At 39.6% G+C, this 23,431-nt stretch overlaps 2 protein-coding genes across 7 annotated transcripts in view; both read left to right on the forward strand.

The window, feature by feature from the left end:
- The window catches only part of LOC128880271 (5'-3' exonuclease PLD3-like), a 19,545-nt gene extending 9,177 nt beyond the window's left edge, over positions 1-10,368 (forward strand). For all 5 annotated transcript variants that reach the window (XM_054130192.1, XM_054130171.1, XM_054130182.1 and 2 more), the window contains 8 exons: positions 211-559; positions 635-769; positions 2,157-2,348; positions 2,468-2,596; positions 3,178-3,317; positions 3,902-4,067; positions 4,142-4,283; positions 5,062-10,368. In XM_054130192.1, coding sequence (XP_053986167.1) covers positions 211-559; positions 635-769; positions 2,157-2,348; positions 2,468-2,596; positions 3,178-3,317; positions 3,902-4,067; positions 4,142-4,283; positions 5,062-5,255 — 1,447 coding nt within the window. In that variant the 3' untranslated portion in view covers positions 5,256-10,368. The remainder of the gene's footprint in view (positions 1-210; positions 560-634; positions 770-2,156; positions 2,349-2,467; positions 2,597-3,177; positions 3,318-3,901; positions 4,068-4,141; positions 4,284-5,061) is intronic.
- Positions 10,369-11,128: 760 nt separating this feature from the next.
- LOC128880291 (fatty acyl-CoA reductase wat-like) lies at positions 11,129-22,953 on the forward strand. Of its 2 annotated transcripts, XM_054130222.1 has the most exons (10): positions 11,135-11,271; positions 11,383-11,440; positions 16,080-16,455; positions 18,910-19,158; positions 19,217-19,362; positions 20,008-20,117; positions 20,907-21,102; positions 21,582-21,836; positions 22,052-22,309; positions 22,384-22,953. In XM_054130222.1, exons 3-10 carry the CDS (start codon positions 16,135-16,137, stop codon positions 22,493-22,495), a joined length of 1,647 nt encoding a protein of 548 aa, XP_053986197.1. In that variant the 5' UTR covers positions 11,135-11,271; positions 11,383-11,440; positions 16,080-16,134; the 3' UTR covers positions 22,496-22,953. The 2 variants fall into 2 exon arrangements, with proteins under 2 accessions (XP_053986205.1, XP_053986197.1); XM_054130230.1 differs by lacking the exon at positions 11,383-11,440 and having other exon boundaries at positions 11,129-11,271.
- Positions 22,954-23,431: the final 478 nt, after the last annotated feature.

Genomic DNA, 23,431 nt, shown 5'->3' on the forward strand with positions numbered 1-23,431 from the left:
CGAATCAAACGAACCTTAAGCAAAATTAAAATAAATTGCCTCTAAGGGGCTGCAAGTCCCTTTCTAAATTTATAGGCGCATCGTTGAGTGAATAAAGAATAAAAATGCGTTCTCGCCTGGCTGACCATTTTGCCCATCTCTGACGACGCAGAAGATGCGGTCCAAAGGAAGCCGAATTAAGATGGACTGGTTTTTTTCTCTCGAGAATAGATGGGGAGGGGCTCAAGGATGGTGCAGGCCTAGCTGCATTCCCATCACGGTCATCCTAATTTTGATAGTCTTGGTCGTTTTGCTGCCATTGTTGGATCACGCAGCGGACAAGTACGCGTCGAACAGCAGTAACGTTGGCTTCGACGCGAGCTGCATGAGCGGTTGCAATTTATCTCTGGTAGAAAGTATGCCGATCGGTATGAACTTCACCGATAATAACGTAGCCTTTGAGAGCACCTACGACTCTTGGGTGGGATTGATTGCGTTAGCGAGAGAGAAAATAGAGATAGCATCGTTGTATTGGAGCTTGAGAAGAGAGGACGTGTTCCCGGACGATAGCGCCCATCAGGTAAGGGAACAGAGGATGGGATAAGGGTTCGAAAGCAATCAGCAGACTTATTTCTTCTCCGATCCATTGTCCCAGGGCGAGGAGATCTTTCGGTTGCTTCTGGAGGCAGGTAGAGACCGGAACATACTGCTAAATATAGCACAAAACATGCCAACGCAAGCTAGTCCGAATGTCGACACGGAAATCTTGGCAAGGAAGGCCAATGCTAAGGTAACTTTGATTAGAAGAATCGAAGAAAAAGCAATTGCAACCTTTGAGCATTTCTCGAGTTTTAAAGAAAGACGAAATCATCAGGTGCATTTTTCTCGCGAGCGAACAGTACATTTGAATGTTATTCTCTGATTAGATTCATAGAATCTAAGTTGTAACTGTTGTAACTGTACATATAAAATATCGTGAACCATAAAGAAACGATGCACAACGTTAAATAATATAAAGTGTAGTACTATAACCCGAAGAGAAGCGGTGGGTTACAATCACGAAACCAACGATATAAATATATTCACTAAATCAATAATTCACTTCCCAAACCTTAAGGTAGAGTGTAAAGTCAATAGATAACAAATTCATAAGTTGAAAGTAATAATGCATCAGTTGGTAAGGGGACACGTGATAGATTTGCTTATGTAATACAGAATCGTTTATATCGCAATAGGAAAGAAAGGGTTACACTACTCTTTAAGTGTATCCTGTATACTAACAAGACCAAAAAAAAGACTTAGATCTCGGTAAAGACCTAAGCGTAAGTAGAAGGTAAATAAGAACAAGTAGTAATGTGAATTTGTCATTCGTCATTTTAATACTGGAAGTCATACGGAGATATGGCAACAATACTAAACAGGAATTTGCACTGCAAATTACTGCAATTGCAATTACTTTGTTGAACTTGGAACTTAAAAAATTGAAACATTATATAAACGTGTGATATGCGCTGCATCAATGAGCATAATGATAATCATCGTGATAAGAAAAATGACAAAAAGTATAGAATTTTTTTAAACGGAATCAGAGTAATTGGAATTAAAAGAAGCCTTTGGTTTCTGATTGCGTACACGTGTAATAGACAAGTGTTTAACCTCTTCAGGTCCTTGGTTACACACGTGGACGTATAATTTTTTATAATTATAATTACTGACAATAATGAAAAGAACACAGATTTGATAATAACTTATTCACTACAGAACCCACAACAAGAACAGTAAAAATTGTATGGTTTGGCTGCACTGATAATGTTATTTCCGATGTACAGTTAGAGATGCAAAATAATTCCTGAAAAGGTTAAACGAAGATTAGTAATTTACTATCTACTACGATTTCCATGTAGTAATTGTATGTACTGTGTTAACAGCAATTAACCTCAAGTGCGATTAGCTAGGCAGATCTCAATTTAAATTGCAATTCAGAAAACAGATTTCATTTCCATCTGAAAAGCCTGATTCCAGTTCAGGAATCCTCTTCTAAGTAAGGGTAATTCACCCTCGCCTGGATCGAACTTGGATCACTTCCTATAGAGATGCGGACAACTACTAAAAATAATTCGTCCTCTCGGCCGACACCGGCCGATGATTTAAGAAACTATTGATTTAAATTCGAACAGGTGAGAAGCTTGAACTTTGCCGGATTGCTCGGAGGCGGTGTCCTTCATACGAAGTTATGGCTCATCGATAGAACCCACGTTTACGTTGGTTCAGCGAATATGGATTGGCGATCGCTTACGCAAGTGAAGGAGCTTGGCCTAATCGCTCTGAACTGCAGTTGCCTGGCGAACGACTATGCCAAAATTTTCGACGTAAGTTCACCGTCGGTCAAATAAAATTAATGATTCGAATAAACTAGAAATAAAAGAAATGGCAAGTTTAAAAAATTTCCTTGGTATTTTCTACCTGTACTTTTTCTAACATGTTACAGGTACTGTGGGCAGTTGGCGAAGCCAATAAAGTACCGCCTATATGGCCGGATTCGGTCACCACGAAGATCAACGTGAACAATCCGATGACATTCACGTTAATGGAAAATAGATATCGCGCGTACATCGCGGTAAGTGTCGTTTCGCAGCGCGAATTTTATGCATTTATGCCGTTTTTCACGTTATATTGTAAACACGAAGAGCATACATCGAACTTATCCAGAATACACTTATGCAACATTAAATACCACTAATAAATATAGTTTACATACTTTTTGCATATATGTTTACGGTATTACGCGTGTTTGCATATATTTGAAACACATTACCATGGGACGAAATTTCGTCCACATGTGCGACATTTAAACGCAAATTAATAATGGATTTTATTGCACAACGAAGTAGTCAGGAATTAAATATAAATGTCCTATCCTCCTATTCTTACTTTAACAATTTCACAACACTTAACTTTCATATTAGGATACGCACTGTAATTGTTTATATTTCTTCCCGTCGCCATTGAGTAATGTAATTTATCTTACACGTTTATAGGATACTATTCCAGACCAATAAATGCGTCTATTCATTAACATATCCCATGAATGCATAAAATTCCAAGTCTAATCGATTTCTCTTTTCTGGAGATCTAATCGGTGTTTTATTCGCCCAGAAGCTCGTAATTTCAAATACGGGAACACGAATAATGTTTCAGAGCTCACCTCCGCCTTTCTCACCGAAGGGAAGAACCAACGACGTCGACGCTATTCTTAACTGCATCGAGAAAGCAGAGAAATTTATTTATATCGCGGTTATGGACTATTTTCCTCTGACTATATACACCGCGAAAATCAAGTACGTATCCAATTAACTTTCTCCCGCTATCTGCTTGATTTATCTGTCTGTTATTGCCATTGGTACACGCGAGAACCCCGAGTGCAGAAGGGTTAATCGCGTTCCCTCGCGCGTGTACTTGGACGAGTAGGAACCTTTCTGTCGTGATTAAAGATATTTTGATATTTGGAGAGGTAGACGGGGTTCCAATGAGGCATTATTTTATACAAAATTGATATCTGTCGCGTTCAGACTCTGGTGACTTCAGATTTCAATACTTTTAGTCAAGAAACTCCCTTCTCAGAACTTACTACTATATTGAATCTTCTTATGAAAGAATTTATTAAAAGGAGTTGGCCTTCGAATGTCCTAATCAGTCACAAACCATTGTTGAGGTTTTAATAAAAAATTTACGCCAAAACCATTGTACTCTCCTCGCTGGCTCGACTAGCTCTGAAGTAAATTAACGTTAATAACGAGCCTGAGCCCCCTAAAGACGTGGGCAGCAATGACTGACGCGGAAGATAAATTAAACTTTGGGTCGAACGGGCTCCCCCTTCCCTGTGCCTCTTAAGATTGACCGTGGATTTTATTGTAATATGTAGGTATTGGCCAATAATAGACGACGCTTTGAGGACCGCAGCAATCGAACGGAAGATTCAAATACGGCTGTTGATCTCATCCTGGAAGCACTCGAGGAAGTCGGAGGTCGCCTTTCTGAGATCGTTGGTCGAGCTGACCGGCAGCTATGCGGGCATTAAAATCGAAGTGGTTGGTATACCATTGCTCGAGATTCTTTGAGACCAACGAAGTGACCTTACTTTCGTCTCAACGTTTGCTTCCAGAGAAGATTCGTGGTTCCCACCAATACAACCTTGGACAAAATACCATTCGCGAGAGTAAACCACAACAAGTATATGGTGACGGACGTGGCCGCCTACATAGGGACCAGCAACTGGTCTGGAGATTATTTTACGAACACTGCAGGTAATTATTTTTACTATTTATTCATTTATGTGCTTTTTGCATTCAGCCTTATTTAGCATCGAGCCAATTACCGCTCGTTTCACTGCCACTAAGAACGTAGTTTCGTTTAAATAAAACATGGAGGACTTTCCAAGATCGTATCACTTGAAGTAGTGCTTGGAGTTTCCATTTAGATGTAACTCTGCATAGAAACGTTAATATTGATCAATGATAATTGTAGTTACACTTTCCGTCAAAACATAAAAGGCAGGTACAAAAATTTCCACCTAAATCGGATGAAAATAGGAGTTACATGGAAATCACAAACACAAAGACTTTTAATGTGTCAGGACCTTAAATGTTCTAAGTTTCAAATTAGGTACCGGACTTTTAAATCGAATTGTACATTTGCAATTGGTTTGCTTTTAATATTTGGCTGTATGTGTGTTACCATTGCATAAATCGGTGGCCCCCTCCGGCCATCAATGCAAAAACAATGCAAAACTACCATTGCATAATGTTCTTCCGAACAAAGGTTAACAAAATAAACGCCAGGTGTCAAAATTGTTCAAATAATAAATACATCGATATTTTTCTGAATTTAATTTGGAAAATCAGGCTTCTAAGGGTTAACGTGGCGCTATGTAGTGTCAAGAATTGAGTGTAGCGTTAAGATTAGTTTGATGCACTGATACGATGCTTTTCGTCAGACTATAAGGAGCACTTAAGCAAAATTTCATCAGGCCTGGACGAAAACAACAGGAGTTATGGCGAAATCCCAAACAACTTCGTGTTCCAGGTATAGGTACGGTGTTCGAGAGCGTCGGCGACGAAACGTCGGACAACCTCAGACGACAATTGGAGGATATTTTCCACCGCGACTGGTACTCCGAATACTCTTACGCTCTAAATGGAAGTTTACCGATCGCGGAAAGTCCGATGAACGTGATCGACGGCTATCACTCGCGATCCTCGCGCTACGTGTTCGCGTGACAACGTCGGTTTCGTCGACGGGCGTTTGACCATCGAGGAAAATGAAAATCGATCGTCGATTAGCATCGGAGGTGTTTCTTAAATGTCACGTCTCTTTTAATAATTTCTCTTCAACTTCAACGAAACACTCGGCGATGGGTTGTCTCCGTACACTCGGCAAATATCGTCTTCGAGCTTCGTACGTTTTGTTTGTTCCGCCTGCGTAACACCACACACACACATACACATTAATATGCCTACAACCACATAGTCACGCATACGCCGATACAAAACGTGCGTCTTCCTTCAATTTTTTCTTTACCGTCTTCGTTCTGTTTACGACTACTCGAAAACGTGCCGTCTCCGTCCAGCTCGTGAATATCTCCCAGCCAGGCACAAGAAACGTGCACACGTCGAACCTTAAACCTACGCGAGTAATCTTACATAATGGACGTCCGTGTGCCTTGCCACAAGTGCCCTTGCAAATGTTTTCCAAGAGAAATCTCGCCTCGAGAGATCATCCGTCCGTAAGTAACGCGGTAAACCGACCACTCCGTAGAACGGTGCTAAATATCAGTAGTAATTAGCACGCTTGCCAGCATCTTCCCCTGACAAACGGAACGATCCAGTTTGGTTTGGCCGTGAACTGAAACCGATGTATCCCAGTCGGCGCATCGTGAAATTTGGCCAAGATGGTTGCGTTTGGGAATTAACAGAGACGAATGTACGTTACGCTACTTTTCGATATTTTACTGAACCTCTTCAACTATTCCGTGTGAAATTTCATCCTCCGTGAGATTCTTTTAGGACTTTTTCTAGAATTTTTACGAATAACGATTGTATACGAGTGAAATCGAGAAGCTGCAAGAGGTACGCGTGGACTGTTTTTGTTAGGAACTGAGTCGGACGTTGAGATGCGAATGAAAGACTCAAATACAAAGTTTAGGCGCAATAGCATTAATAAGTATTAAGATATGCACTGTCTGCGCGCGAGAAGAATGCCACCCGCAACGATGTAGATTCCTCCATTGTTTTTATCACTGCAGGGTAGGGGCCTGTTGACTCTGGTGAAGCTATCTTCTTAGATTATGCACCGACTATAAAATCTGCGGTCGTCCGTGACATTCTTCTCGGGTGCAGACAGTATGTCTGTTAATACTGCGCCTGAATGACAGGCCTTGAGTGGCCTGACTCAATTTTGAATAAAATCAGGAGACGAAGGGTGTGATATCTCTGTAGCATAAATGGACAGTCAATAGCGTAAATTGAACAGAAAATGGGGGTATTTTATATATACATGTATATATGTATAATATCCCTATTACCCCTATATATATCTGCGATAAGTTTTATCAATATTACGAGCAAAAATGATAGTAATACATTTTAGTGACGTCGTAAATAAATTACGAAACAAGTTATAATTAAATGGTCAATTCGCGTATGTGACTGTAAAAAGTTTGACGGTTATTATGACGAATCACCGTATTTTTTAAGTTGAGTACAAAGTTAGCATACACGAGACGTGTGGTAAGACGTTGTTGCATGCGAAATGGTCGTCTCCTTCCATCGCATGCCAGAGACGCGGAACTATTGGAAAATCTTAATATGCAATCTCTTCGGTTAGATTTCGTCGTTTCTCAATGATCTCGAGCGATTACGTTGCTCCACTTTCGAGGAATAAGAACTTTTCCCATTTCATTGTACACGCCCTCTCGTTGGTCTTCCTTATGGTTAGATCTTTACTGATACTGTTATCATTTTTTGTTAAGCCGACAAATATAAAAGCAGTTAAAGTACCGTCAAGTTAAGACTTCATGAAATATGTAGATTCATTGTAATGGAGACCAGGTCGAAGAACTTAGAAGATTGGCATTTTAACATATAATAACGAAATGACGATTAAATATTTCCACTTAAACTAAAGTTCCGAATGGTTTAACAGAAAGACAGAATTAATTTCTAAGCCTAGTAAATATGAATTCAGCTAGATTGAAAAATGAGTATAAAAAGGAACGTTTATTAAATAACAAAAAAGGTGCGCTCGTTTAGATCGTATACAATTGACGTTGAATACAAGGAAAACAGATTCTGTTACTTTTAAATATAATGTTGAACATTTTTTTGCGTCGCGTTATGTCGTATTTTCATTTAATTTGCACTATTACCGACCAATTTGAGTGCGCATAAAGGAATTGTCAGCACGCTTCAATCATCCTTGATGTTCGTAAAATATGAAATATTACGTAACTATACGCGAGCAGTCATTGAGCACGCGTTGCAAAAAGTTCGTAAACTGCTCGTAGAACTTCTGCAATAGAAGATCAGATATTAATCGCGTTTTTGTACGTATCAGTAGCGTCATGCGCGACAGATTTTTTTCGATCGATGGATAACGAGTAAGAACTTTATACAAGATCCATTTCGCCGACTGAGTTATTTGTACGAGCCGTAGGAACAAATATATCTCATGTTAACAAATAATAATTCAGTTCTATATTATATATGTCAAATATATTTTCAAGCATGCAAGTTACAAGCTCGACTGATATTTAAAAAAATGGTACGCGTTTCGTCGATCGTTAGATACCTTTCATCTGGATGAGAACACCCGCCCCAATCTCCTGTCCGAAAACCAATGTCACGTCACGCAGTAACTTGTCTCGATACGTAATATTCGCGATCCTTTTTTCCCTACTTATCTCGTGGTTGATCTTTGCTTCCTATCGTTGCGTAACGATTCGCCTTTGCGTCTTGCCTTCGTATTTCGTTCGTACTTCCGGTAACACGTGTACGTGTACGTATGCACACGTGTACGCCAACACTTTTTTCTACCATGGAGAGAAAAAAAAAGGAGTATACGTGCGTGTATGTAAATATAAACGTATCCTCGCATAGGTAAATAGACGTGTATCCGTAATTATTATTATCGTCTGTACTTGCAAAATCTGACGAGCGTTAAACTCATACGGAACGCGATGGCGCCGATAATCGGTTGAGCGCGCACTTCATATCCATAGGTTGACAAATTTGCTCGTCGCATAGCGATAGTAAATGCGCGAGAGAGAAACATGTTGACAGTGGAAGATTCTTAAGCAGGAACTTAAATCTGAATCAATATTTTCCTGGTTAATTCTTTGGGGAATCCCTAGCGAAATTAGAATACCGGTGTGATGTCATGCAGGTGGTTCACGAAAACACCCTATTATCCATAACTATCGACATAATTTTTATGGAGATAGAAGTGTACTATATAGATAATGTTAAACATACTTTTTGTCCACGACCATAGTTTTCTTAGCCGACTTCGAAAAGGAGGAGGTTACTCAATTCGACATGTATACTTTTTTTTCTATCCAAAAACGAGCGTATCGATTTGTGTAACAATTCTGTAAACTCGTTTCTTATGTAAATACTATTGACAGATTTATAGGATCACTGTGACGTCTTCATATCTTGAACGAATTGCCACATCTATTTACATCTATTCACATATCAAGCTTCTCTACGAATATTTATAGCCATTGTGTATTCATATCGTTATGTCTATGTTATGTGTATCCCCCCATTTAACTAAATCTTGTTTTAATTGTCAAAAGTGATAAAGGAAAATAGATTCTTGTTTTTGTTTTGTTAAAAACAAATCAACTAAAAAATTGACCGATTCCAAAATAATTCTGGTTTCAAGTCCCTGCTTTTAAAGATGTGCGTGGGCCCCCCCATTTGGGTCAAACTGTGTATACGCTAGGGTGATGAGCAATTCCTAAAAATATAATACATACACACCAAACGAAAGGCGATTGCAAAACGTTGTGTTTAATGATATATAAGTACAATAGTAATTGCTAGAGTTAGAAATGCCGACATGATAGCCAGAGCTGGGTAAAATGTTGAGAAAAAATATTTCAAACGCTATTTTAAATAATAAATGCTACACAGTTCAAATAGAATAATGATTCAAGTACGATGCATAATACCAGCGTATGAAATATTTTTAAATATTTATTACTAATATACTATCACGCTATTTTTATTTAGTACTATAAATAATGTTTTACCAGCTCCAAGCTAAAGGTAGTAGCATGCTCGACTCGCCAACACGTTCAACCGTTAGTACGGCAGTTTACTTTTTACATTTTCGTTGTATTTATAGGATTTTCATGTACGGTCTTCGTTAGAACCTTAAACGCTGAACGTGTCTGATACACGTGAACAGGCGTGAGCAGTTATCAATCGCAAAGAACACGTGTAGAGCCTCTTATTTCACTCTAAAAGTAGGAAGACCTTTGCAATCCAAAGAGGGCACAAAAAAAACCCATTTTTAATAAACAAAAATTTGGGTAAATTGAGATTAATATTCTAAAAGAATTTTTGTCTGCGTGTCTAAGGAGTAGAAATTCTCTTTTCCTTTTGGGGAAGCATCTTTAACAAAGTTTGGGACCCACCATCCATTTTCTTTATTGTCCTCAGGTCTAACGTTTTCGTTTGTTTCCCAAATCAGTTTACATCGTACTAAAAATATCGCGGCGCGATTCTTCAGCCGGTTTTTCTTTTTTAAATTCGTCGATAAATTCTCGAAAACAATTTTATATTTAAAATTAATTAACACTTAAAGTACACGAAATTCAGAGATAAAATCTAAATTCAGAAATGCTCGCTGTTTTATCAGTTTGAAATTGTTGGAGACATAAGTCAAGTAAAATATGGCGAAACAAATGAAAATAATACATTTAACCTCAAGTACACCTGAAGTAAATAACAGAATTTGAAACACGCGTACAAGTAACGCGGTAATGCCACGTGTTCGTATTCGTAAATATTCAGTTTAACATGTATTTAGTAATTCGTGTGCACGTGAAATAGAGGCTCTATACTATGTGGATTAGTATTAACATAGCGAAGGAAATGGTTACAAGTAAATTAACACTTTGTGGTCGACGCAAATCCAAGACTCTGTCTACTTAACAACGTTTTGTATAACAAATTAAACATTTTATTTAGCCACTGAGCGCAAAGTGTTAAACAATTTCTGCAAGAAATACTTTGTCTAATTTTACGTACTATATACATGTAAACGATAAATGTAAACGACTTATATTTTTTGTTTAAAATAATAAAAAGAAATGAAAATTCATTGTATCTGTAATTTTATAACGCACGAATTTGTACGATTTAAGAGTGAATTGAATAAAGAGTTAGCGTTGACTAAGATACAGGCTTAGAGGAAAGCATGGAGAACCATGCACTTGTTCGCATACGCTGATAGACAAAGAAACATATAAATTTTTTATATATATATAAATTCAAGTTGATAAATGCCAGTGACCAATTAAAATCGAGCAACCTTATTTCGTAACGCTTTAAAGGGTCTCTCTAGTTACCAGCGTGCCAGTTCCTCGATTCCAGCCAGACAGCTTTGGAACTCTTTTCCGTCGTGCGTGTTTCGTCGAAAAGCGCGCGAAACTCGCCAGTTGTCCCGTTCAATTGAAATAATTCGCTCACAGATGCGCTTAGGATTCTTTTGCGTCGTACACTTTTTTTTCGATCGTCGCTTCCAACAGATACGTACGTGTTCTATAAATATTCAACGTACGAATCAATTCCAAACAAGGAACAACACCAACAACAACTACAACAACCATGCCGATCTTGAACACTCGTTTCAACAGTTCTTGCTGGACGAAGGGTATCCGTAGTGAACAAAAAGACGATTAAGAGTGCAGTAGCTACGCCGTGTAGGACAAAAAGAAAAAAAAAGTGATTAGAAGGAACAAGATACGAAATAAGTAACACGGAAGGGAGGACGTCACTCTGAAAGAGGGGGCGAGCGCGATCGCGTCTGCCGAGGAAAGGGAAGGAGAGTCAAAGGTAAAACCAAAGGAGTAGGGGCAGGGCAATAAGGAGACTAAAAGGAGGAGAAAGGAAAAGCGGGACCAACGACGCCACGAGTGACAATTCTGTGGTGTATCGCTTGCAAAAGACTCGAGGTGGCATAAGAGGAGGATCGGTGGATTCGCGTGAAGAGAAAGTTACCAAGGTATCCTAAGCGTATCGTTCGTTCGTTCGTTCTTCCGTTTGTTGGTGCGTTTATCAGTCCGTTCCTACGGTCGTTGCACGGTTCGACGAACACCAATTTTTCGTGTTCCAGTGCTTTGTACGTTTAGGAGCATCACGGGAGGATTAATTTCCACGAAACGTCGGATAAGGTCAGTGGAAACGAAAAATATATTATTTTGTACGAGACTGTCAAAATTGTGAAACGGCAATGAATATTATCGAGTGAAATTCCGTCAATTTCGTTATCTCCACGTTTCCAAGAAAATTGCATTTTTTGGGGGCGTTGATATAGTTTCGTCACAGTGGTGTGTGGATGTTAAAGTTTAGTTAAAGCCAAACGGAGCACAGTTTATTACAATGTACTTTCTCTTTCTTTAAATTATTTAATTCAGTGCCCTTACATTCAATCTTGTGTAACTCTAGTTTAAACAGAAATGTTTCCTTAATTTAGGGTTAGTGAAACTGCAACCCTTCGCTCTCAATGCTTCCGTGGTTTGTCACTGTGTGTGAACTTACAAAGTTTCTTCGCTAAAATTCCGAGCTCGGTTTTTAACCGCTCAAACGTTCACTTTCCTTCGGGGTTAATGGTTAGGAATACTAAACAAAGATGATATTGAATGTTCAGTTTCTTTTAGTTACTCACGCGGAAAGGACTTGACCTGTCATCGTCAGATCTTAACGTGCTTTTGCAGAATGATAAATTGACATGTCCTGACGTAATATGTAGTACATTAAATGCAATGAAGTTGCATAGGTTGCTTAGGTGATGAGTTGCGCGGCATCACCTGTCATCGAGATCCAATAATCGTCAAGAGTAACCTTGTCGAACTCTAATTATTTATTATAGATAGATTACCATTCTTTTTTTTTTCAAGATAAACAGTGAAATGTTGAACTCGAAGAGTATAGGTTTTTTCATGTTTGAAAAGTAGGACGATAGACTATGTTAAAAACTTAATATTAGGGTCGTTGAGGGCTCGCCCTCCGCTAAATTTAAATTTTCCATACCAAGCACACGTGAATATTTTTATGTATTAATTTATATTTCTAATGACTTCTCCGACTATTATCAACCTGTGAAAGCACGTTAACATAGAAGTGGGAGGAGGGGGGGGGGGGGGGGGGAAGGCTGGCTCTTGTCAGAATGTAACACAAGTTCACAGGTGCAACAGCTTCTTTCTTGCAAAATCCAGTTAAACAAATGCACGATTCGAACGTAAAATTTATAAAGAAATAATATTAAATGTGAAAAATCGCGAGTTTCCCTTCCAAACGACGCGACGCGACGTTTCACGCGGCTGTAACGACGCTCGTCGCGAAGGAGCGTCGATTAATTAAAATAATAGTTTCATACAACTCTAATCTAAATTCTACACAGGAGTGGAACGCGCAAACGATGTATAAACGAACGCGTAATATGTATTTCGATTCGACGCGCTTCGAGCTCTCTATACCGGGGCCCATCGACTTTCTTCGTTGGACATTCACCGCGAGTTTGCGTGCCGCGATTCGTATCGAGGGGCACAGAAGTAAGAGCGCTCAATTTACTCGTGTATCCGTTGAGAAAGGCCCAAATTTTAATTGTTTTCTTTGAAATTACATTTCGACTATAGTCTGTGCCATAAGTATTCGTAACCTCTATGTCTGGAGAATCTAGCGAAGAGTCTAAATTGAATGGTAGGTTTGATGTTTTTAAATAAATGTTTTGTTGGAAAGATGTACAAACTTCACACGTATAATTTGGATATCAATAAATTAGACAAATATAAGACTGGTACATTAGCTGTTACGTCAGGCCCTAGAATTGCTGGTCGTGGCACTGGTGATGACTGATGAGCCATGGGCCATGGCGCGCAAAGTAAACGGTTAGATGTAAAATTTGGGCGTTCTTTTAGGTTTTCGGGCAGTATGGGATTCTTTATGAAGAACAGAATGGTCAGCTTAGGATACCGTTACACGCGAAGCGTGCTCGCGCAGCATCCATAACCGTTATTTCGTTTTAAGGACGCCGAGTATATTTCATGTAGCAGTTCCGTTTCTTAGAGTTGATCTCGATTTAAAAAATGCCTACATGTTTCGGGCTGAGCCACGAGGACGCCGCGATAATCGACGAAAAGGAACGAATCGATACGACAGACGAAAATCTCGAATATGGTCTTAATAATTCTATTATTAGAATATTAATTTTCATCGAAATGAATCGTTCGAAAAAAACTATTACTTTGTAGTTGACGAGTTCTCGGCCGTTCGAAATATTCCAGTGAAAGAATTTTCGCGATACAACAATCTCTAGTCGTATCGCTATCGTTCGAACGTGTTCCTTCACGAAATAATAATTTATATCATACGGACTGCCACTTGAAGAGAAGAAATTTCATTGTTCACATGACGTTTCCAGCAAAAAATGAAATTTCTTGTCATAAAAACAAATGATAAAATGAAAAATCTCTGAAATATATTTTATTACTTCGTTAGTATCTTTTGAATTTCAAGATAAAACTTCAGGAACGAATTCTTGCATGGTCGAACGTTTCCAAAAATGTAAACAAGGTGTGAGGATTTTTAGAAACATTCTATATCATTATTTAAAAGAAAAAAAAATACAATTTCATGTATCCACTTAAAAAATCATACCTAAATCCATTCAAAAATATAGGAAGCACGAGTTGACAAAACGCAGTAACCTCGAAAAACTGTGTGGTCAGCGAATACGTCGACACATCGATATATTTACGTTCGAATTCGATGCTCTTGTACCAATTCAATCCAAGGAATGTTTCCAAACGATTTGTGACTTATTGAGACATACGACTATTGCATCGATACCTGCGTGATTACTCGCAACCCGTCAGAGATCAAACAACCGACCCAGACACTTGAGTAACACAATCATTAATCTGAATGTCAAACATGTAAATAGTGACTACAGGATTTTCGTTTAGCGCGAAGTAAACACTGAATCCACTATTGATCATTTCAGGTTATTCAAGGTTACTTAACCCTGTTGTATTCAGTCGCTTACGTTATTAATTTTACTCATAGCCGATTAAATTTCGCTCTGATATTGTTCCAATCACGAAATTATTATTTAATCAAATTCCTTGACTGCCAATACGAATACGTTTTATGCTTGGCAGGTATACAATCTTTCCTTATTAAGATCTAATATTGTGCAGGTAAAAAAGGTATGGAAAGTGTTATTTAGTCGATTAAAATTAATTTACCGTAAATATGTTTTCTGCAGTTTCATTACTGCAGTATAAGCAAATCATAATTTTATGCTCATTCATATTAATAAGGAACTGCTGATGTCTATAGAATACGTGACACGATAGAATATATAGACGTAATATATTTCTTACGTGTTAGCTTGTTTTTAGATTTTTGTTGGTACTTATTCACATTCAAAATCTGTGCGTATGTGATTCTCTTATAACCTCTAGGATTTTTTTACCAATTCCGATGAGCTTTTGTATAGTTGCTCTTTATGTTCCAACGAGAACTATAGGATACTTAATTTGCAGAAACATTAATTATACAGTAAACTATACATGTTTAAACCGTGAACCTTTATTTTCACAAACTTTGAACCCTTCCTTTTTTTAGAAGTATTAGGTAACGCTTGAATCTAATCTCCAACTTCTACCAATTTCCCATCGTAGGTTAAGATTAACTAACGAAGTAGCTCGTGTTAGAGAAGAGGGGGAACATTCCATCGAGGGTGGAGGTCCTGGAGCTGCGATCGAGATTCGGAGATCGAAAAACACTTCCGTTTCTCGTTAAGTCCTACCGTTTCCCAACATCGACCATTTTTACGACTTTGTTCGAGGCTAGACGACGATTTTCCTTCTTTTTTGGGTGGGGCTTGTAACAGGGAAAACCTCCGGGTACAGGAAACTTTGAGAACTTTTTCCATCGTTCTCTGAGTCATCGGTTACTCTTCGAGGATAACGATCCATCGAAAACAATGAAACTAGTTTTTCGCTGGGTAGCTGACGATATACGCGGCGACGATCAAATCAGTCTTTCGATTCGGAGCACGAGAGACACACGGACGAAGTTCACGATCAACTTTCACTCAACGACTGCGCGCGGTTTCTCTCTGGGTATCTATCGCGGGAACAGCGGAGCGAACAGTAGCCTTTACTTTCCCGACTGCAATTAACCGGGGGCAAGTGTTGCTGTTCATCGAAATTTCACACCCTTCAGTTTTCCACGTTAGTCGAATTTGTTTGTTTACAGTGATTTCTATTCGATGTGGCAAGAGGTGTCATAAATTTGGGTGATTCAAGGCCAACAGAGGATGAAAGTTATGAATGACAAAATTGCTTTGGGGCTTTCGACTTATATGAAGTTTGATTCTCTTCGAGATTGCTTGAATATATATTTCTTTTTTAATTTTTGCAAGGAGCGAATGTACACGAAAAAAGTAAAAAAGAATGCAAGAGGTCGCTATTATTAATTACGGTTTGGATTTGTTGAAAATTTATTCAGATCTTGAGATTAGAGTATCAAACTTGAATATGAAGTTTCATTGGAATCCATTCGGTCAGTTAGACGTAATCGCGCGGGAAGAATGCACCTAATGACTCAATGAGACAAAAAACTCTAAAATCAATCAGAAAATACTCTTTACTTTACAGTATGATAAATTATTCTCCTATATTTGTTTAAAAAACTACAATGTATGTACAATAAAATGAGAACACGTAGATAAACTTATAATAAATTTGGCGTCAATGCGAGTACGATTTTCTTCACAAAGACATTTTTCGTTTCCTGTTACAGTTGTTGACCGTTGTAACCGAAACGACTCGCGTCGAACGGGCGGACATCAAACGCGATGGTGGAAGTCTTGCTGGAGCCGTGTGGCCAGGATGTAGCCGTAGCAGAGAACGGATGCAATCTCACCGAGAACTCGACGGAATGTTCACCCCGTGACGATCAGTGCGACTCAACCATGGAAGATGCGAATCTAACGGCAATTCAAAGCTTCTACAAAGGGCAGAGCATCTTCGTGACTGGTGGCACAGGCTTCATGGGCAAATTGCTCGTGGAGAAGCTCCTCCGTGATTGTCCTGGAATTTCTTTTATCTATCTCTTGGTACGCCCGAAGAAGGGAAAGGACGTGCATCAGCGCATCGAGGAACTATTCGACGATCCGGTAATTGTGATCCTCAATTATTCTATTTCCTTTATTATTTACTGGATGCACTTTATTCTCTACATTAAAGACGGAAATGCACAGAAATTCTATCGTAACGATATGAGTAGGCGAGGTTCGGTAAACGAGGCTATCGTTTTCAAAAACAACGCAATTACCTAGCACGATAATACTTATCGCGTCAAGTATACTATTTCAAGTATAGAGTATTCATCGTAGCGTGGAAACTATGGTGGGCTAACTATGCTTGTGCCAACTGTAGTTCTTCAAATTACGCTGAGTAACTAACGTTTCTCTCGAGTGTGTTAACATGTTAGGTAAAATGGGCAAACCGCTGAAAGAAATGGAATTTCGTAACTTTTGTCGAGCTACGAGTTTCGATGGTTTCCATTTCTGGTTAGCACCGTGAACCCATAGGTAAACTTGCAACGACTTTCTCTCGACGTATCGAACGACTACGCGTCCGCCACCTCTTTCCTCGCGGTCCTTTCGCCTCATCTAAGGGAGAGTTGCCTAATGCGTAACCGTCCACCTAAATCGTACCTCTTCAATTTCTTTCAAATTACCAGACGCCGGTTTCAGTGAACTGTTTCAGCGAATCCCGTCGAATCAGTCTATTGTAAACGCGAAATGTTTTCGACTTTTGGATAGGAGGACGTCTAAGAACAACTTTATATGTTTTGTTCTGTTTTTTTTTTTTTTTTTTTTGTTAAGACATCGTCATTCTTTTTAGATCTTTGACCATGAAATTTGAGGCTCACTCTTTTTAATTTTTTATTTACATTTCTTGATCTCAGCTTGTTGATCTCCTGAAGCTGTGCATCATTTCAGCAGACTAAATAAATTCTTCGTACTTTCCCATAACAGAATAAAAAAGTCTTCGCTATGAATGTCCGTAGCAAATCTTCCAACGATGCACGACATGATTTTCCAATTTTCTCACGCAATTACTTTGTAGAGTATTGTACCACCTGAGAGAATCGAAAGCATAATCCGTAGTGTTGCGAGAAATATCAAGGAAGCAGAGGCTTCGAGTGTTATTAGTAATACATTCCATCGGAGAAACGAGAAAAGGGAAACGGAGAAACTCCGAAGAAAAATTGATTTTAGAAAGAAACATTTATTCCCGCGTGAAGTCGACTCTGCTCTTTTTCCTATCTGCTCGACTGCAAGATCGACTACATCCCAACGTTGAAGACCCCTTTTCGAAAGTCGTGGACTTTCGTGTCTTGTATTCGGTTGCGCTCGAACGCTGCTGTCTCTCGCAGCTGAAATCATAGAGAAAATCTTTCGACTGCTCACTGAACACGCATGTTCCAAACGGTCGTACATCAAACCTGTGTCGCGACAGGTTTTATGGCAATGTACTGTCATCAAACGTGAACATGCGGTACCATAGGTTGTAAATCCCCAAGCACTTCATATGTATCGTTTAAACGTTGTATAAATTCGATTTCCTTTATATAACTTAGGATAGATTAGTATCTTGAATTAGGAATAAAACTATATTCTAATTTAATGAATTGGGAAGCATTTAGAGGTCCACCGCGGATGTTATCTTCTTAAAGAAAAGTCCAAGAGACTTTTAATGCGAACAGATAGTTCTCCAGACGCTACGTGCTAAATTGATGATGACCTTAACGTTAAAGTTGATACAGCATTATCTTAACCGCAATTATGAGCTTTTAACCCAGATATTACTATCATTTCTTGAAAAAAAGTTTCCTGTAACGTCTGAGTGTAGCTAATGCGAATGAATTCTTTTTACGTTGAATTATGCTTCATTTATACTAAATGGTGAATTATTGAGAATTTTATCTGTATCGAACTACGTTTATGATTGATGAATTTTCTTTATAAAAAATATATCACCGTATTTATAGACAATGAATTTTAATTGACATGAAATTACACAATATAGTTCTTCTTTACATAAAATCACGTTATAGACATAACATGGATAATTTATACTCGATCCATAGTTTACGTAGATTTATTCAAAAAATCCTGCGGTGACCTAGATACAGTAGACTTGATGAACCTGTGGGAACTGGTTTTTAAGCTGCCCACTAATAAGCCGAAGTCGAAATATCTATGACCTTTTTTGTTTCCATGAAGAAACATTTTTCAAACCTCATTTTTCTATAGAGGAAAAACACACTGATTGATAAATACTGATTGATCTTCGTTACTTTACAATACAACAAATCAACATAAATAATAGTAAATTTAATCGTCAGACAACTCATTCATAAATAATTGATCACGGAACGATAACATTTTTTATCGCAATTGAATAAACGATGTTAAGTGAGTCAAATAACCCATTGATCGCAGCAATAATTCATCGATTAATATAAATGTTAATCCTTGTTATAGCGAAACATACGAGTCTCTAAACAACATTCTGACCGAGACAGCAAGCTAATTCATGAATAATTTCTCTTTGCTCAGATTTTTAGCAAACTGAAAGAGGTGAAGCCCAAGTTCAGGCACCAGATCGTCGCGATAGCTGGCGATTGCAGCCTGCCAGGTCTGGGAATCTCTCCCAGCGACAGAGCCATGATGATTCAAGACGTCTCTATCGTCTTCCACGTCGCCGCGACCGTCAGGTTCGACGAGAAGTTAAAACTCGCGGTTCCTATCAACGTACGGAGTCCCAAGGTCGTTACAGACCTCTGCAAAGAAATGCCACGTCTGAAGGTAAGGTAACAAACGCGTTCCTTGTGAAAATCGCATAATGACGGGGATTCTCTTCCAGTCGTTCGTGCACGTATCAACGGCGTACGCCAATTGCCCGCTCGACGTAATCGAGGAGAGGGTGTACGATCCCCCGATGGACGCTGACAAGCTGATCACTCTGACGGAATGCCTCGACGAGAAGCTGATCGAAGAGATCACCCCACGGTGAGGAAAGACCTTAATCATTTTCAGAGCGTTAATACGTTGATTGCCATGCTGACTTTCCATGTTTGGAGATGATCCTTTGCTTAGACTGTAGGGTGAAACACAGAATCCAATTGTTTCTTCAAGCACTGTTATTTTGTGGCATTTCTGAGTGTGGTGACTTGGTCTTAGATTTTCCAAATGCTAGGCTTTAGTATTTATAAGCAGTCTGAAGATACGTTGTGTTCAAGGTGCTAGTGATCTTTCGCTTAGACTGTAGAATGAAAAACAGAATTCAATTGTTCCTTGAAGCACTGTTAATTTGGGGCATTTCTGAGTGTGGTGACTTGGTCTTAGATTTTCCAAATGCTAGGCTTCAGTAGTTATAAGTAGTCTGAAGATACGTCGAGTTCAAGATGGTAGTCACAAGTGTCCAAAATGGCAGTCAACGTGTTAATTAGGTGCGAACATAGTCGAGACAGACTCAAAGGACGGGAATGCGTCTCGAAATCGATCTCGCGAAGAGACGCGAGAATCTCAAGGAAGCTTCTTCGCATAAATAACGGAGATGCTCAAGCTCCTCACAGAGATCGAGTACCATAAATAAAAATCTTGTAATTGCGATTTGCAGCATTATTACGATGATTGTTATCGTTATTGGCACAGATTACTGGGTAGATGGCCGAACACGTACACATTCACGAAAGCAGTGGCCGAGAGCATCGTCAAGAAAGAGGCTGGCAACATGCCCGTGGGCATATTTCGTCCCGCAATCGGTTAGTATTTCACGGGCGACGCGAATTAATTTGTTTCTTACTTAACGATGTACTTGGTGAACACCTGAAAGTGCAGATCTAAGAAAGCTGATTTTGTTCGTTACCGACATCGATATAAACGATGATTCAGCAACGTGTGTTACAAAGTGTTGCTTAACATCGGTGCTTAAAATATCCAGATTTAATTTTCACCAGGTTCTAGAAGGATAAATTTAGGTCCCCACGGATAACGTAACAGAGAGCCTACTTAACTAAAACCTGTTCACACGGATTCATTAAGCAATTGGCTCCTGCGATATGAAAGTCATCTTCGAACACCCATGATTGCGTCAATGTCAATGGGTTGCCGGATTAGCCTTAGCGATGACTCCATCGGGAATCTAGGACGAAGCGAGTTGAAAATTGTTCGTTCCCAATAAAAAACTTTTTGAAATTCTTATAAGAAGCGACGGACCCGGAAGTATTGCTAAATTACAGTTTACATCATTGACGATTGACGACGATGGCCTTACTTCTAAATTCAATCTTATTTTTTGCACGCTTGTCTATAAATCGCGCTCGTCCTTGGGTGTCTTCGAAAGGTACCGTTCAAAAATTGCGTCACGCTCATCAGGAACTAGACGAATCAAGGAAATATAATGATTTCTCGTGTAGAGATAAAGGGGGATGGATCGAGAATCATACTGCTATCCTTCCGTAGCATTTACGTTACTGGTACCAGTAAACGTGTTGATCAACATTTAGAGAATTAGTCGACGGTGACTGGATGGAATTTATGTAAATTTCTAGTGATATCGACGTATCGTGAACCGCTGCGAGGATGGATCGACAACATGTACGGACCGACTGGCGTTGCGGCTGGCGCAGGTACTGGGATCCTACGATCTATACACTGCGACGGGTCGATACCCGCCAACGTTGTGCCGGGAGATCTAACGGTAAACGCTCTGATAGCCTGTGCTTGGGACGTAGCAAACCGTCGAAGGTAAAATACGAAGACACGAGTCGTTCGATTTTTATCCGATTCGTTCGCGCATTTGTCTCTATACCGACTCTTCTTTCTGACAATTAGTGTTGAGCAAAACGTAATCCACGATTTGTGATCGTTCAACAATCAAATTAGCTCTGGATAATTACAGATTACTTATTTACGATCGCCGATTGCAAATGAAGGGTAAGAGGAAAATAGGGAATGCTATTTTCAGCTATTTTTACATACACATAATACATTCTGTTTGCGGTAACTGAGGCTACTTAAAGAGTCAGTCTATCGATTACAAAAACAGAGAACGTCCAACCTTGCATTACGTGCATTAATAGTACCTCTCGTAACTTTTTCTTATTCTTGTTGGACTACTTCGTGTTTTCCTCTTAATCCCCAGATGTGATATTTTCTCCAGATGTATTTCCTCCACGCGTATTCTACATTTACCGCTTTTCCTGGGCCGTTGCGCACACTTGCAGGGCCACGACAGATGAGAAAAACAACGACGTGCCGGTGTACAATTACGTATGCAAAGACAACCCCATCACGTACGACCAGCTGAAAGTGAAGTCTGAAAAGCACGGTCTCGAGTTCCCCACTGGCAAAGCGATATGGTATTACAGCTTCCGTAACAACAAGCACAAACTGGTCCACTTGTTTTACGTCTACATACTCCACTTGCTACCAGCTCTCCTGATCGACTCCGTCACGATTTGCCTGGGGAAGGAGCCCAGGTAATCCCTTATTCATTCACACGGTGGTCTATTGCATCGAAACCCTGGCCAAAACTATCTTTCTAGACTAAATTAGTTGTTGACTGTAAGGACTATGTGAGAAGGTTTATCAAAGTCCTGTAGACAATATTTTTGAAAACGACTGTTAGCTAAGTTTTCTATCGCCGTGCTTCATTCCGATTCTTTCTAATAAAACTCGCTTCTTTCTGTTAAAGGATGCTGAACATCTACAAAAAGATCCATAAATTCATGAACGTGCTGAATTATTTCACCACAAGGCAGTGGAAGTTCACGAACGAGAACTTTAAACAGGTGCTGGCGAAGATGAGCCCCGATGATAGCCACAACTTCAATTGCGACATCACGGAAGTCGACTGGGACCTTTACTTCCGATCATACATACGAGGTATTCGGGTGTATCTGATAAAGGATCCCATCGAGTCTCTCGAACAAGCACGCGTCCGATGGCAGAGGTAAACGAAACTCCGTCTATCTTCTTTAAGATGTAGTCGAAACGAATTTTGACTTCCGCCGTTTTACTTTGCAGATTATACTGGATTCACCAAGCGTGCAAATTGATTCTCGCGTACCTCGTGTTTCGAATATGCTGGCTGTCGGTGTTTTACCTCTACCGGGTTTATATATCGCCAGCTGCGTAGCCGATCTGCGAGTATATCCACATAAATATTAATAATGCGTGCGTGCGTGTGCGTGAGTGTACAGCGTCGAATGGATTATTGCATTTTCGAACCAAATCGAATCGATGTCACTCGTCGGGTACCAATGGCGGGACCCTCGTTTTCGATCAACAATGGTGCTGGCTGGCTGGCTTTCCGGCGTACAGAGCAACTCGGAGGAACGGAAGGGAGAGGCCAAAGCGTCGATTCGACGCTCCGATGCGTCGCGTTCCTCTCGTTCGTGTCTCGAATTGGTCGTTCACGGCAGGGGTTGGCAAAAGCTTGTCCAGCGAAGGGTCGCTTGGGTGAAATTGCGGCCCTCCCTGGCCAAGGAATTGTATATCGAGGAAATTGTTTACACACTTATTTATAAAATGAAAAACAAAATTTATACAATTTTTGTATCATCAACATACAGAATATAATTGTATATAAACGGATTTTTTAGGAAATTAATGAGGAGTATATTTATATATCTATTATAGTACACGTATAGACCGTTGCTCAGGAGTTGGCGTGGGTCCCACAAACTAGAGGGGACCGAAAGGACAGAGGATTATGCTCGAGCAATGGTTACTATTGCTCTCTCGTTCTATCTTGTTCACGACCTTCGTCACGCGGTAGCTTTGTAGATGTGACTGACTCGGCCAATACCGAAAATACAAGTAGAAATGTCGCTGTTACGCGACAACCAATTGTAGCTGCTCGCCAACTCCTGAGCAACGGACAATACAAGATTCTAGGTCGTCGCAGACGGAACGACCCGAACTCTTAACCCTTTAATAGTTGTCAACATATTCTTTTCGTTTCTATAACCGTTCTTAAACAGTTTTGTTTGTATAGTATATAAAATCTTTGTGAATTGTTCCATAGAGGGGGACCGTCTCCTCTGCTCAGAGACTGTTTCAGATCGACCCA

The sequence above is a fragment of the Hylaeus volcanicus genome, chromosome 1, assembly GCF_026283585.1.
Source record: "Hylaeus volcanicus isolate JK05 chromosome 1, UHH_iyHylVolc1.0_haploid, whole genome shotgun sequence".
In the NCBI taxonomy this organism is placed as follows: Eukaryota; Metazoa; Arthropoda; class Insecta; order Hymenoptera; family Colletidae; genus Hylaeus; species Hylaeus volcanicus.

Coding starts and splice junctions, on each gene's coding strand:
- LOC128880291 (XM_054130230.1), top strand. CDS start 16,135: ATGGTGGAAGTCTTGCTGGAGCCGTGTGGCCAGGATGTAGCCGTAGCA. Junction 16,456..18,909: donor AGGAACTATTCGACGATCCG/GTAATTGTGATC, acceptor CTCTTTGCTCAG/ATTTTTAGCAAACTGAAAGA. Junction 19,363..20,007: donor ATCGAAGAGATCACCCCACG/GTGAGGAAAGAC, acceptor TTATTGGCACAG/ATTACTGGGTAGATGGCCGA.